Here is a 15,563-nt window from a genome sequence, read left to right as displayed (position 1 = left end):
TATTTTGTCTAAAAATTATTCTGCCTGCACAAATGTTCATGAACAAAATCAAAATGTTGTTGTTGTTTTTGTCAATATCCAGATCATACATGGTGTCAACTATGAAGAGGCACAAGTTAAATTGGATCAACTTCGTCCTGTACACTCATCTTGTTAAGTCAAATTATATCTGCGCCTCCTGGGGCCTTCAAGAGTCAAAAGCACTTGACCGAGCCAACATGAATAATCCCATCTACAATGATTCTGAGGTCGCTGTAAGCTATTCCTCCACCGATGTGTAAATATGGTGACACTTGCTCATGGACGCACAAGCAACACACTGTGAAACACTGTGGTGTGCAGCTGTAACATTAAAGAGGTAAAATGAAGATTTCTATATAGTTTAGTTTAGGTAGTTTCAGTTTGTTTAGCACATAGAGACACACAGTATTGGAGAATTGGATGTTTTCTAGTCTTGAAATCTGATTAACAGGAACAGCTGTGAATCAAGCTACCACCTTTTCCTAACCCACCCAATTATTTGAGACACATAACATCTGTTTTTGTTGTGGTATTTCTTCTCATTTAAGGATCTAAGTACATAAACTTAAAGGTGCATGTACCTGGAAGCTGTAGAGAACAGCGATGTTGATCTCCACCAGCGCCTGGTCTTTCCAAAGGGAGGAAGTCTTCCTGGTGTCTAAGGCCATCTTGTTAGCAACTTCCTACATGACATGACATATAAGGACATTTTAATATGACAGCTCTGATATGATTGAGTCCACAGTGTGCTGCACACACGAGCTACAGACGGTGACAAGTTTAAAGGGATAGTTCAACATTCTGGCAAATTGGCCCATTGCCATAATCCCTATAGTTTTAGGAGTAGATTCGTTACCTTTAATTGTCGGTGCAAGCTATTTTTAGAACGGCAGAGCAGAGCCGCGAGCTGCTCAGAGCTACGCTACGGAGGCTAATGGGATTTCTTGGTTTCCCTCATCAAACTCATCAAATACACAATCCAACAACTCCAAAACACTGTCGTGACCTGCACATTCACCACGCTATGAGATAATAACAGAACATTACGAGACAGAGTTGTTTTAGAGGTAAATTCAGGCAAAACTGCTGATGCGCGTTCTCATCAGGGGCAGTTTTTCAGCAAGCAGTCTCTGCATTTACCTCGAAAACAACTCTGTCTCGTAACGTTCTGTTATTATCTCATAGCGTGGTGAATGTGCAGGTCACAACTTGTCCACCAGAGCGTTTTGGAGTTGTTGGATTGTGTATTTGATGAGTTTGATGAGGGAAACCAAGAAATCCCATGAGCCTCCGTAGCGTAGCTCTGAGCAGCTTGTGGCTCTGCTCTGCCATTCTAAAAATAGCTTGCACCGACAATTAAAGGTAACGAACCTACTGCTAAAACTATAGGGATTATGGCAATGGGCCAATTTGCCAAAATGTTGAACTATCCCTTTAAGTAAAAAACATAAAATGACATAATCATGTGTTGGGCCACTAGAACAGCTTCACTGCTCCTTGTCATTGACTCTACTTTCTTATCAAGATTGTTGGGTTTTCCCTTAATTTCTGCACCTGTCTGTTTACTTGCCACGTGGAGAACAGTTATATATTCTGACAATGTGTCACAAGTAAAACAATAAAATCTTAGGAAAACAAAACCATAGGAAAATACTACTGCATCCAGCAAGAGCTAGATCATGGTAGTGGTTTCTAAATGTTCTCCGACATCTCATCTGCCAGAGGGTCATTAAAGTGAACACGTCTTTTAATCTTTTACCTAATTGAATTAAGTTTTATGGTTAAAATGAATAAGCTTTCCTGCAAATCCACCAAATTATTCATGCAAAAAGCTGTTAAAGAACAAAACACAGAGAAAAGTGTGCAAACAGTCTCCTTCATCAACAAATGAAAGCACAATTTCAGCACTTGAGATGTAAAACAAATCCACCGAGGCCCGGCCCTGGAGTGCTCTTCACCAGAGATTTTAGGGATGGGAACCCTTTCTTCCACTTGTCTTAACACGCTACATGCAAAGATAGCAGATTGTCTGATCAGCTTAATTATGTGCCACATTTACAAAAGGACAAAATAACACGCACACAAATTGTGAGTGAATTCAGGGAGATTTTTTGTCATAATATCAAAATTAACTGTGTCTAATTTATGTGAAGAGAATCTGCAACAAAGCGCACGGAGGCTTTATTTTCCTGACAAGTGTTGTTAATCAGCTTCTTCCTCATTGTGCCCAATTACTGTAGAAACATAATGGTATTCTGATTGGGTCATTTTGATAACATGACACATGCTCTCCGCTCCGCACAAGGCTGCGGTCGATCCGTGCGCCCGACCCGAGCCGAGCACGAGCCTACATTTCCTTTTTTTTCGGCACGACACGCTACCTCCAGAATGTTGTAGCGTGAGCTGTCGCAGAAATCCCTCACGCCGATCTCCGTGCCCATGTACCAGCCGCTGAAGGGGCAGCACGTGAACTCCAGGCCGCCGATCTCCAGCAGCATGTTGGAGACCGCTGGGAGGCCGTACCACTTCAGCTCCAGGTCTTTGAACCACTCGTACCTGAGCAGGGAGCAAAAAAACCAAAAAAAAAACAATCACCCCTGAGATACAGTGCATGATGCCATCAAAGAGAAAGCAGCCAAAACAAACATTAACACAAAAGAAAACCACCTTTTAACAGCTTTCTAGTGCAGACAGGACCTCAATCCACCAGCCAGACATTGCTTTCAGCGTATTATTTGCAGAGCTGGGGGTCTGATCTCGTATAATGATGAGATGTTATTGATGTCCACAGCCTGAGCCAAGCTGATGCCAGAGCAGAGCAGAGTGGAGCAGAGGGCCCAGCTGATGCAGGCTCTGGCAGGGAGCTCCGTCAGTGTGTCTACTACGGCGATGTAGCGATAGCTCTGTGTGTGTGTGTGTGCATCTGTGTTTGTAGGTGTGAAAACTAGTGTAGCAGTAACACCCCAATTCTTTACTGAGATTATGGGTATTAGATACAGCAGCTTAATGCTTAAGATCTCTCGGGCTTTGTAGCTTTTCTGCAGTAGCTACTATTTATTCTTAACAAAAAAAAAGAAAAAAGGAAAAGTAAAGTAAACACATGAGAGTAAAAAATAGAAGTAAGCCTGAAACCGCACTAACTACTGTAACTAGACCCCATAGTTACCACAAAAAGCTGGCATAGCAACAGATAAATCATGGCTGGCTGTGCTTTCTGGGAACAATCAGCACAGTAGGAATGTGACAACAACCCAATCAGACTTTTTGGCTTAAAAAGTACCCCATTGTTTAAGAAGTGCTGTTAAGAGATGAGTGAGTGGGCGGATGTCTTTTTGTACAGTAGCTGCCCTCTCTCTCTCTCTGTTTCTGTATTTTTCACACACAGACAAACTTTTAGAGGGGAGAGAGATATTTTTCGTTAATTCTACACAATATTTTTGTGTATGTCATTTTGGTTTTAGTAGTACTACTTACATAATACAATTATGTATTACATTTTGTGCAATATCTACACACTTCTGCTTGTGCAACTACTGTAGGTGTAATGGGCATCGTGTAATACAACCTGGCACTTTAAACTGATGTGCACCTTAGGGCCTTGTGCAATACTATCTTTGATTACTCATAGGGCATCGTGCTAATGCAGTACCTATGCACTTTTGCACTTTTGCACTTGAGCACTCGTCACTCTTTATTTTCACTATGTAAATGGAAATCTTATGTACAAAGGGTAGGCATAATAAGCTATTGCTTCAGCCTACACCTTTTGGTTGCATGTATTACTGACCAATCTATGCATTTTGTCAGTCTCTTCTTTTTTTAATGAACCAAATGAATAAACTAAACTAAACTAAACTAAACTTTAACCCAGAACTTATGCACTTCATCTCCCAGAACTAAACTCTTATGGTCCCCCTACCATATATATATATATTTACTGTAGCATAGCATAGCATAGCATATATACTGTATAGCATCTTGGTATAATCCGGCACATTTACATGTTATGTCCATTAATGTGCACTGTCCCATTCAAATAAACAAATAAAGTAAAGTAAATAGAAAAAAACAACTCACTTTGGGTGCGTGATGGGCACCTCCAGGACGAGGTCTTCGGGGATCTCGAACAGCTCAGGGTCGTTCCCGTTGGCTTGAAGCAGGAGAGGGAGGACGTCAAAACGACCTTTCGGGGCTTTCCATCCCAGCTGCATGCAGATCTGGTTGGAGAGACGCAACACGTCGTGAGCTGATGCTGCTGCAAGCTTCGCCTCATTTACACTGAAAAACAAATAAATCTCCATTTGCGTACCTCGGTAAATTCAACATTAGCGGGGTCTCCCAGGATCTGTCCGTCAGGCTGTTTGTAGCCGGCGTAACGAATCAGCTGACTGTTCCACACTCGAAAGTCGTGTTTGCCATCTGTCCTCTGAGGAAATATGGTGATGGCCGACCTAAGAGAGACGAAGACAGCATGTAAATAATGTGTCATGTCGATATTCACAGCGATAGCATGTGTGAGATTATTACTAGTTTAAATAATAACCTAATTAATTATCATTATACGCCTAAACGGTGCCACAGTAACATGTTAGAAGATCAGCAGCAGGCAACAAAGCACTTCATGGTAAATATGAATATCTAAGCGCATTAATCAACAAGACTGCTAACAGATGGTTGGCATTGTTGCTGCACGTAATGTGCCAAGAGGCATTTTTATTGATGTTATGTTATGTCAAAAGGACTCGCAGCAGGGCCAAAGCTTCGCTACCTTTGGTCGGTTCTACAGCCCAGTGGTGTTTTAATGCCATGACCGGGTAAAAGTGTTAATGCTGCTAAGCTGGTTGTAAGTCGCTGAGGGAGGGTTGGGTGGTGGTGGTGGTAGGAGGGGGGGAGAGCAGCTGGTGTGAATCTGGGCCAGTTGTGCTTCGCAGTCTAGTCTACATCTGTCGGGAAGAGTTTCTCAGCTTGGATCGGGTGAAACTCAAAAATCATTCATTCATCCATCATTATTTACAGCAAATCATAATACGTTTCATTTTAATTTGTCCTCTTGTGGGCAACATATAATGTCGTAACGGGTGGTTCGTTTGCCGAAAGCTGTGACGTTCAGTCTTATCACCTTATTACATTTACAGTCTTTCATAATAATTAGGCCTACAACAAATCAATATCCTTAAATCACAGTGTTATAGTGGTGATATGTAATATGTACAGTAATCACTTAAACATGATTGTTAGTAATTTGTACAATTATTTGTACAATTATGTGAAATTCAAATTGGTCACATGCTTTATAAAGTAATAATCACAGCACCTTTCATGAATAATTCATTAGTCTGTAACTAATGGCTTTATTTATTATGCAAATTTTATTATGCCATTGTTGGCTTATTAACATACATATCGTATGTTCTCATTGATTACAAAAGAGCAAAAAAAACAGGTCTGATAAGCAATCAAATATTTATAAATGTGTAATAATTTAAGAAATGACATAACTACTCTACTGATTCTTGATCTATATATACTGATTCTTGGCAAATTATTGATTAAACCATAGGATACACCCAATAAAACCTTTAGAAACATACAACATATTTACATTTATTAATAATATTGATATTTTATGCATACAATCTAATGATATTTTTTTTTTTACACAACCACTCAGTTGCAACATATCTGCCACTGAATTGAAACTTGAAATCCACCGCTTCATCTGACTCATAGTTGTCTGGAGTCACACCAGGGATCATCATGTCTCCTATACTGACAGGTGATTTGGAATAAGCAAAAAAAAAATCAATCCCAAACAGTTGCGACATGTTGCAACAGCGGTATGTTGTTTATTTCTGTGCCTGTATTTATTTATGTTAATGCGAGCCAGACTGACAGCGCTGCAGCCAGGATGTTTTGCTGGCTCTTATCAACATGTGTATCCGAGCTGTCCCCCCCTCCGAAGGCCAGACTATAAGTGTAGTAATGAGTCAGAAGCTATCCATCATCCAACAAGTAAATATGAGGTGTCACATGTGATTAGGACTTGGCAGAAAAGTAAGCGAGAGCTGCGCAGGTCTGACAAATGACTGCTTGTTAGCAAGGTCTGCCACCGCGCCAACAGGCCAGTGATTGGTGGCGAGACACTGACAGATAGATAGACAAGACAGGCAGGCAGCGGACGGCGTCAGATACAGAGAAGAGACAAGAGTGCACACACACACACACACACTCACACACTGACAGATGGGACAGTGGGTCAAGTCGGGGTAGTCGTCGGGGGTAGAGAGATGGAGAAGGGTGATGAGAAACATGTAGCGACAGATGGGAAGAAGACCGAGTGTGGTGGTGGTGGTGGTAGGAAGGAGGAGGAGGAGGAACACAAGCCGAGTTCAACAAAAGGGAAGAACAGACAACCAACGAAAAGGAAACAAGACGGGCAAAGAGTTGAGCAGTGTGTGTGTTTTTGTTTTGTTTTGTTTTTTACCTCAGGTTGCCTTTGTTGGTGGCGTACTTGATGTGGTTGCAGATGTAGTTGTACATTCCATGAGCTGTTGTGCAGTCTCGAGCATCAAAAACCTGGGAAGCAAAATATAAACACAAGAAGAAATCAGAGCCATGATATAAATATATAAATAAAACCCTTACTACTCTATTGTTTTTGGATTTGTTGTGTAAGCAGTTACGTGACTGTAACGACAAGATCTTGATGTGCATGGAAACAACAGCAGGCTACAACGCAGACTTGTGTAGGCTATTACCTGTAGTTTGGACCACTGGATCCTCCCGACACATCTGGCAGCGTTCCTCCAGGCGTGTTTGGCTCCGTAAATCAGCTCGGTGTCCTTCAGCTGGTACGTTCCCGAGGATTCGATTTCCTTGGTGACCTCCTCCCGCCTGTCCACATGGGCCTTGGAGCCATACCTGTGTGTGTGTATGTGTGTGTTGGGGACAGATACACAAGAGCAAGGGGATGAGAAACATGGGCAGTCTACAGTTAAAGATTCTTGTTACATCAAAACTATGTTTGACACTGAGGCCAAGTAGTCGCTTTCAATCATAAATGGAGTCAAGACTGGCAAGAACTGGTTCACCTTTCTATGGTTGGTAATATAAGTAGCTACTGAATCTTGTTAGGTGTGCAGGTTGTTAAAATAACCATTATAACAAAACTGTATACTTTAAACAGGAGGTCTGGTTAGAGAAAAAATAGCTAATTATCCATCCTTACATGGACCAGGAAAGCAAGCTAACAAAGCTAATGCCAATGAGTCTAGAGTCTGTAATATCTATAAGTCCATAAACAACAACTATGGGTAACATCTTGTTTAGGTGTGATGGAAATCTGGTTTATTTACATGCAAATGTTCATGAATATGCATTGTCCCTCCTCCTAAATAAATTAAACATTACAGGCTGTTTTAAAAGTAAAAAAGTCTCATCTTTACATAGAAAACTAGCTAACAGGCCAGCAGTTACTAGCATCAACTATAAACATATGTAGTTTTGTAAGAGCCACATATCCCAACAATATAAAACCATTAGCTATAACTTGTTTAATCTTTTTATGCCCTTTCTGTTTCACTGAGACACAAACCAAGTTTATGTGCTCACTCTATGTGGTTTAGCTCTTCACGCTATGGCTTAGCTATTAGGCTCACGCTTGCCTTTTGATGGAGGTGTAGTACTGGTCTATGAAGTCTGTGGCCAGTGGAAGGAGCTCGTCTTTGGGTCTGACCTCGTCCAGTTTGCGAACGGGCTGGTTGGGCACCATCACGGAGCCGATGCACACGTTTTCAGTGCAGATCGGCATCTGGAAAAGACAAATAACATGACAGATGATGGCAGCTAGTGTTTTCAGAGATGAATGCTGCCTGTTGATTTCTTTTTCTTTTTACAACTGAAGAGCCAGGGGCTGATGGCATATGGTTCACACTTCTCTGGTAATATTATCTACAAAATTAAAAACTCAACAGAAGCTGCTAACGCCTGATTAAACACGTTTAATTGGGCACGTAACAAAAAGGTGTTAACTGGGTTTATTTTACTAACAATTCCTTAAGCATTTTTCAGTGTCTTTCAGGATTCGTGCTCACTCACAAGAGACAGTTTCTGCATCTGTCTGTGTTGTGTTTGAGCAACAAGCTGAGCATCCTCTTCATTTACAGAAGACAGAGCGATCACATTACCTTCTGTCTCTATTCATTTTAGTTGAAACGCTCTTGGCTCTGTTCAATATGAAGCAGAGGAACAAAGAGTTTAATTTGTACTTTATGAGAATTTAATAATTTAAAAAAAAGAACCCTTTTTCCAATCCAACCCGAGCCATCTTTCAGCTGTTTTTGCCCTTGGGTAGAAGGTGCTAAGTTACCCCTGTTTAAATATATATTTACCCTAATAAAATACCCTATTTCATCTCCAATACCTTTCCCAGGATAAAACATGTCAAATATTTATGTATTAATTGACAAAATCTCCCCTTATTCTAGTACAGAGGGCCAACGTGCCATTGGTAGGTGTTTAAAAGGTTTTCAAATGTACCAACTCCGTAATGTGTTTGACTTTATTGAAGTTTTTTATTAATCAGATCCGGATCTTGAAGGCATGCGAACTGTTTTACAATTTCTTTCATCATGTCGCTCACACGTGGCTGGCCCGAATATTAATGAATGAGTAAGTCTGTGAGTCACAGATTGGTATCCTTCCATTAAAGCCGAGACAGGAAGAGAGGGGGAAAAAAAGAGCGAGGAAGAACGACAGAAAACAAGAAAACAGACAGATGCAAAGAGAAAACTGCTCATCGCTGGGGGGCAAACCTTGTGTGGTCAGTTTAATATGATTAGACTTGAAGTCAGCTGTCACTTTGGTTCGCTGCGAATGCCTTCACCAGCTTCAAGAGATCCAGTGAGTGAGCAAAAGCAGACGACAGCAGCGACGATAGCGGAGGCGTGTAGTCAAAGAGGAAATTTGACAATGACCCCAACGCTGCTAAAATTGGCTTGTTACACTGAACCACCCACTTGCACTGTCCAAACAAGACGGCGCGAACCGGCAGCTCGTCCAAAATAAACTTCCCTCCCGTGTCCTTTCCGACAAAATCCAGCCCCTCGGTCGACAAAAACAGAAAGAGGGCAAAAACAGCTGGTGAACGAGACAACAAATACATCGTATCCAGTCAAACACAGGGGGAAACATGGGAAAGGAAATTGAGCTGAGCATCTATGAAAGTGTTCGAGCAAACAGAGATAAAAATAAAAAAAAAGATAATTACAAAGAGGGGAGGGAGAAGAAGCTTAGAAAAGATAATTGACAACAAGGGAGAACAACAAAGATGAGGCAGAAAAACAAGAAGAGTAAGAGGTGACGGGAGTAAAAAGGGGGGGAAGTGGATGAGTGGGAGCGGGGAGTGTTAAAAATAAAACAAAGGAATCACTCGTGCTCCAGCACGTCCGCTCGTCATCATACTGCTCTGGGCATTCATGCCATCCAGCTGTCCTTTTTGAAAAAGACGGATCATCCTCGAATAAAGCAGCGTCTGTGATATATAATAAATCTGAAGATGCCATTACAGGGCCATTCATTCATTGGGATGCACACAACAGCCTGTCCGATAAGTCACCAAAGTAATTAGGCTGCTGTTTGCTGTTTACGAAAACGGCTGCAGTGTTTTGGGGGTTGAATACTCAAACAGCAGAGCTCACCTTGCTTGGTAGACTGGCTGGCTTACTAACTAGAGGAAGAAACTTTACCTGCATAATAAAGTGGGCGGGAAAAAAATGGATGGACAAAAGGAGTTGATCAATGAATGGAGGGGTTTAAATTCATCACCCCTTTCTTAACAGTCTTTCCATGTAGTTTACTTTTTGGCTGGAGTCTTGTGAAGTAACTTTATTTTTAAAAAAAAAAGAAGAGAAAAAGCACGCACATGCCTAAGTCTAAACGCTGGGTGCCGGACAACACAAGTAAATCATAAGAAAAAGGAAAGTCTGCACACCAACAACAGCTCCAGAGCAATAATTTATTATCACAAAAGAGGGAGTAACATTTCAGGTCAGACTTAAGGTAACTTTATTTTGCCTTTTTTTCCCCCAACAGTCCAAAAGTGACTTTTGTTCACATTCAATTGGCAAAAACCCTGTCCTGTAGCAGCCACAGTCATTATGACAGTTGTCCATCAAGCGCAGAAGAGGGAAGTAGTGCGCTACATTATTACGGAGCCACAAAGCCCACATGGGGCGGATGGATAGGTCAACAAAACACTGGACTTTTAACACAGCAGAGTGCTTTTTGTGTCCTGGTGTCGTTGTTGTTGGTTCCTTCAAATCCTTCGTGTTTATCATCGTTGTATCCATCATGACAAAGCTCCTACAAAAAGCAGCGATTTCAACTCAAACCAATGTTGTTACAATGTTTTGAATCAAAGTCACGACTTAACTAAGCGTTTGCTTTAACCCAAATTAAACTGTGTTATCATCTTGTCAGTAATGACACCAGCTTTGAAAAGACTTGCATGAGTTTTTTCTGCGGGGTGTTGACACAACAATGACATGCTGTGAGGCTGACATTTTGCAGTTCTGAGTGAAACATCTCAACAAGTTGGATCAACTGATAAACAGTCGGTGTGGGAAAACCCTGGAGTTGAGCTAGTCATGCTACAGATATGTGAACATATTTAAGCAAAACTAATCAGGCACTCCAATTAAAAATATCCACCGAATGCACACTTTTGAATTACTCAGCCTTGTTTTCTGAAAATACTGAGTCATTAAAGGTGCTATATGTAACTTTTCCCTGCCGCCAAACGCCTCGGTGGTGATAATGATCGCTTGCCAAGAGCTTCAGTAATTGTTGCATTTACAAGACAAGATGTTAGACGACACCCTCAGCTGTGCTTCTTCTTCATTATCATCTCATGTTAGAATGAGGGCAAACTCATTGTTGTGAAGTAGCGTTACGATACTGAACGGTCTGGGGCTAGCTGGTTAGCATGCTAAAAGGAAGTGATAGAAGTGGCCTTACACTCTCCACAGCTGGAGAGAGTAATAAGCAAGTAAAGAAATTAAGTTGTGAATATTTGTCGGTCTCATCTGGACTGGTAAGTTAACAGATGTTCATGCAAATGTTGGCGATGTAGCATGCAGCATCTCTGAATGAGTCACTGTATGACCAACTCAGGTGTCATACAGTATGTCAAGTGATCTGTTGTTTTTTTTCCCCCCTGAGCGTTGTTTCATACATAGATTTCCCCACCCCCCACTTTCTGGCTAAATAATAATAATGTACTGAATCACCAACAGTTCAGGCAAGAGCTCTATAATGTATGTATAGTTAATGAGAAGCAGAGAAAAGGCACGCCACACTGTGCTATTATTCTTCGATCTACTTGACTTGCAAATTACGTGTTGGTGAGTCTGCAGGCTAAATGTTTGTTCAGTCAACCAAAGATACTGTATTTGATGTTCATCAGTGCCTTGAAGACGCTGCACATAATCTGTCACCTTTGTGAGTTGACCCACAGTATGAAAGCTCTGCATGTCTGTGACTTTATGCAGCGACATCCGGTACACTCTGGGCCTCTGCTTGACTTGTTAGCGTGTGACATCATGTTGTTATGTTACAATCTGGCATCATGTTTGTATGTCAACAAAGTTAAACTCCTATTAGATTAGTTTTTTGTTCATAAAATCCAGACAGACAGAAGGGTAGTGTGTATTTAAATGCAGTTCAATGCAGTTACGTATATGTCACATTACTGTACTTATTTTGTCTTTGTGCTTCTCCTGTCTGTCCTCAGTCTGCCGGTATCTATGTTTTGCAGCAGCAGGATCCAGATTTGCCACAACAACACTCAATACTTTCATTATTATAACTCTTACTTATTAATATTATTGATTGCACCATTTTATGGCACCTATAGGTATTAGTGTTATTAATCACAACGGAAACTTAACAATTAATTTAATTAACTACAATTAACAATCAACAGCACTGTAACAGACTGCTGCTCTTGGTTTCTCTCCTCCCCCCTCCTCCTATTTCTCCTCCAAACCCCAGCCAGATGGCTGCCCACTCTGAGCCCCATGCTATTTTTCTTTCCCCTTTTTTTTTTTTTTTTTAATATTAGTTATCTTTATTGATTTATATCTTCTTTTTCCAGAGTGTTTTTTGTTTTCGTGTATCTTAAAAGTCTTTTCTGAAAATAACTTTCCCCTCCTCCCTTCCCTCCCAGAACACCACACATGCACTGACAGCCACCAGCCTCCAAGACAACTAAAATGATGGTCTGCAAAATGATTATTATTAAATATATACATATATATGACAATGTTTATATACATACTTGTCTTCCTATTGAGAGTGAGTTTTCATCCCTCCTGTCTGTCTTTCAGTCTATGGGGACTGTCTGGTTTCTATCTATAATAGAGTAAGGTCTCAACTTTACGCCTTGAGATAATGTATATTATAATTTGCCGCTATACAAATATAATCTGAATTGAACTGATTTCCATATGCCTTACCTTGGCCGAGTTGTGATGCAGCGTGTCGCTGTAGATGGTCCCAGTCTCCCAGTTCTTGATCTTGATGAAGCGGGGACATTTGGAGGGACTGCCATTCTGCAGGGTCCTGGTAGGTGAGGTCCTGCCCTGCTCTGGGGGCTGCAGAGAGGACACAGACATGTACGCATGAGTCCTTACTTGATGCCTTTGTACTATATCTGGCTAATACATTCTGACCTCTGGGACACCTTTAGTGCAAGCTGGATAAGTTGCTTATGACTCGGGAGTCATACTGAGGTAAGCAGAAAAGTGACGCAGCCCTCCCACGGCGGGGAAGTTTGAAAACTGGACCTTGATTTAATGCAGGACCAACATGAGTAATACAGTATGTGGAGGCATTTTTCTTTTGAACAAGACCATTAAAACCAATGAAAGGCAAAGAGTTTCCTCTTCATCTCAAAGAAAAAAACTGTCTTATTGTGCTTTAAGTTTCTCTAACAAAGAGTTATGCACAAAAAGCACTTACACTCTCTCCTAGATCCAATTGTGTTTTATTTCTCTTTTCATGATAAAGGCAATCAACATTTAACAGCAGGTTGATGGCAAACTAACTCTAGCTTCACTGGGTTTTCCAATAATATAGCTATTGACTGATGAATGCCTGCAATTTAACCCCATAGTCCAACTGCACGTCTTTCAAAGAGAAAAGGCGCCGAGTGATTGCCAAACATCAAGAGTAATCAATTCACCACCTTGGAAAGTCTTTCATCATCTCGTGCTGCATTGTTAATCGTACAGTGGAGCCGATTCTGAACAACCGTGACACAATTATCGTGCTTGCAGGGGAGATGAATACCAACGGTGTCACATCAGTTGAGTCTCATTGTCATTTCGTGTCCCCTCAAACAGCACTGAGGAATGAGGTGGTTTGAATCGAATTTGATTTTGCGCACACTGGGAGCAAAAAAGCTTAGTTCCTGTGTGTTCATGCTCCAACAACATAACCCCCCCCCCCCACAGTGCGGCTCAGATATATGACACACTGTTATCACCGAGGAGGTTGTGGACGGGGGAAATAAAGACCACTGTACCGTAAAGTGACTCTCAGTCCAACAGGAAAGAAGGGAAGTCAGAAGCAGAGGATTAAGGCTCAAACAAGCAGAGCATTTGAATACTTCGCTTGTTGCTCACTGACCGGAAGCTATAGCTCTGGCATTTACATTTAAGAAAGTCATTTCTATTAATGCCACTTGCAGGTTTCAGACACAGCCCGTTTATATACGAACAACTTGTTAAATGTCAGTTTACTTTTTCCTCTGCATTTAGACATGTGCTGAAAGAAAATGTCAGTCACCACAGAAAGACAAACATCTTTTTAACCCCTTGAGAGTGAGGTAGATTAATGACTAATAAAATGAGCAAAAATTACATTTCAAGTTTTATTTTGACCAAAGAATCATAGAGAGGTAACAGCAGACAACTGTGTCCTGCATGTCTGCCCACAGATCGACCAGTTGACCTTTTGCATAACATGAACATGATGTTGTTTTGTAGTTTGAGGACGAAGCATCCTGGTACATTGAAGTGCTGTAGCAGTATGTTTGCTGTTATCAAAAAGATACCAATGCCCAATTGACATTCATGGTGCAGTATTGTGTTGAAACCACTCCAGTTTTACCAGCTCTGCCCTGCTCGTTATTCAATTTGGGTGGTTTTGAAACATTAAAGTCATCTGGACACAGTGTTTTCGACCTGCTCATGGAGCTAATGTTAGCTTTATTCGCTGCATGGCTACCTGATCAAATAGCCTAGCCTTGAATATTAATTCCTGAATTTAATCTAAAATTTTGACTTCAAATCAGCAGCTGAACAAAACTTGTGATGTTTTTCCATCAATGAAAATGAAACATAGTTTGAAAGGATTGCCCCAATGCTATTGCAGAGGTTCCCACACGGCATGACATTAAGTTTAAGTCTGGAGAGTGAGCCAGTCCTTCATCTCAATAATGTCCAGTAGCTCTGGTTCAGTGGGTTGGACTGAATTTTTCCAGTGAAGATAGTTTGGGGGTTCGATTACTGGCCCTTCCTGTCTGCCTGTTGATGTGTTCTTAGATGAGATACAAGACCGTAAATGTGTTTGTGTGGTAGGGAAGTGCATGTGTTGTGTGAATGGGCGAATGTGGCTAACAAGTGTAAAGCAGTGGATAAGAAAAGTACGGTGGCCCTGAGGGGCAAAGCTCAACGACATTCGATAAAACACAACGACATTTGACAAAACAGGATACAAGATAAGACAGCAGCTGAGATATGAATGACATACAGTAGTATATGGTAACATTTATGGGCAACAAAGTCACTGTTAACAAACTCAACATCTATCTGTCCCTTCAAATTAAAGGTACAGTATGTAAGAAATCTAAACAACTGGCCGTAAAATCCTCCTAATATGTCACAGAGACTCAGGAATAATGTTCATATAACATGATGAACTCACCAACAACAATAGTACAGCCAGAGTATTCGCATTAAAAATCTTTTTTTGCAGACTGCAAATCATGTTTATGTTTTGAATTAACGTGTTTACATGTTGCGCCACCTAGCCCTCTCTCCCAGTCACGGCGGCGTCAGTGGCATTTCAGCCTCAGTCTGCTTCCACTGAGCTGCCGTTACGGCTGGGAGATAAAACGAGATCGCTGTGTTTTGAATTGGACTGCAGTAACCGTTTTTGGCCACATTCTTACATACTGTACCTTTAAAGTTTGTGACTGGGTGTGATTGGAGCAGCTGCTGACAGATGTGCAGCTGACAGTGACAGTGACAGCCACCGTCCGACCCTCCCTCGTTCACGTTGTGACGTCTCTTGGACATATAAAGGCATAAACCTCCGTATATTCTTTGTTTTTCAGTTTTTCCCGGTCGGCAACTGTGAAATCTGGTGCATACCTGTTTCTCTCTCGCATGCTCACTCGCTCACTCTCGATCCACATATGAAAAATAATAACTACAGGAAGAAATACAGACACGCAAAAACCATGAAATTGAAATACT

At 41.2% G+C, this 15,563-nt stretch overlaps 1 protein-coding gene across 2 annotated transcripts in view; it reads right to left on the bottom strand.

Annotated features, from left to right (window-relative positions):
- Positions 1-15,563, bottom strand: part of nos1 (nitric oxide synthase 1 (neuronal)) — a 51,518-nt gene that overhangs the window by 25,114 nt on the left and 10,841 nt on the right. For both annotated transcript variants that reach the window (XM_085786260.1, XM_085786261.1), the window contains exons 4-11: positions 12,537-12,674; positions 7,686-7,831; positions 6,780-6,942; positions 6,506-6,597; positions 4,331-4,472; positions 4,099-4,238; positions 2,403-2,577; positions 603-704 (exon numbers count right to left, since the gene is read on the bottom strand). In XM_085786260.1, coding sequence (XP_085642386.1) covers positions 603-704; positions 2,403-2,577; positions 4,099-4,238; positions 4,331-4,472; positions 6,506-6,597; positions 6,780-6,942; positions 7,686-7,831; positions 12,537-12,674 — 1,098 coding nt within the window. The remainder of the gene's footprint in view (positions 1-602; positions 705-2,402; positions 2,578-4,098; positions 4,239-4,330; positions 4,473-6,505; positions 6,598-6,779; positions 6,943-7,685; positions 7,832-12,536; positions 12,675-15,563) is intronic.

The sequence above is a fragment of the Trachurus japonicus genome, chromosome 9, assembly GCF_045865225.1.
Source record: "Trachurus japonicus isolate A0001 chromosome 9, Traja_1.0".
In the NCBI taxonomy this organism is placed as follows: domain Eukaryota; kingdom Metazoa; phylum Chordata; class Actinopteri; order Carangiformes; family Carangidae; genus Trachurus; species Trachurus japonicus.
Note: the sequence above shows the minus strand (reverse complement) of the source record. Positions and strands in the feature narration are given on the sequence as shown.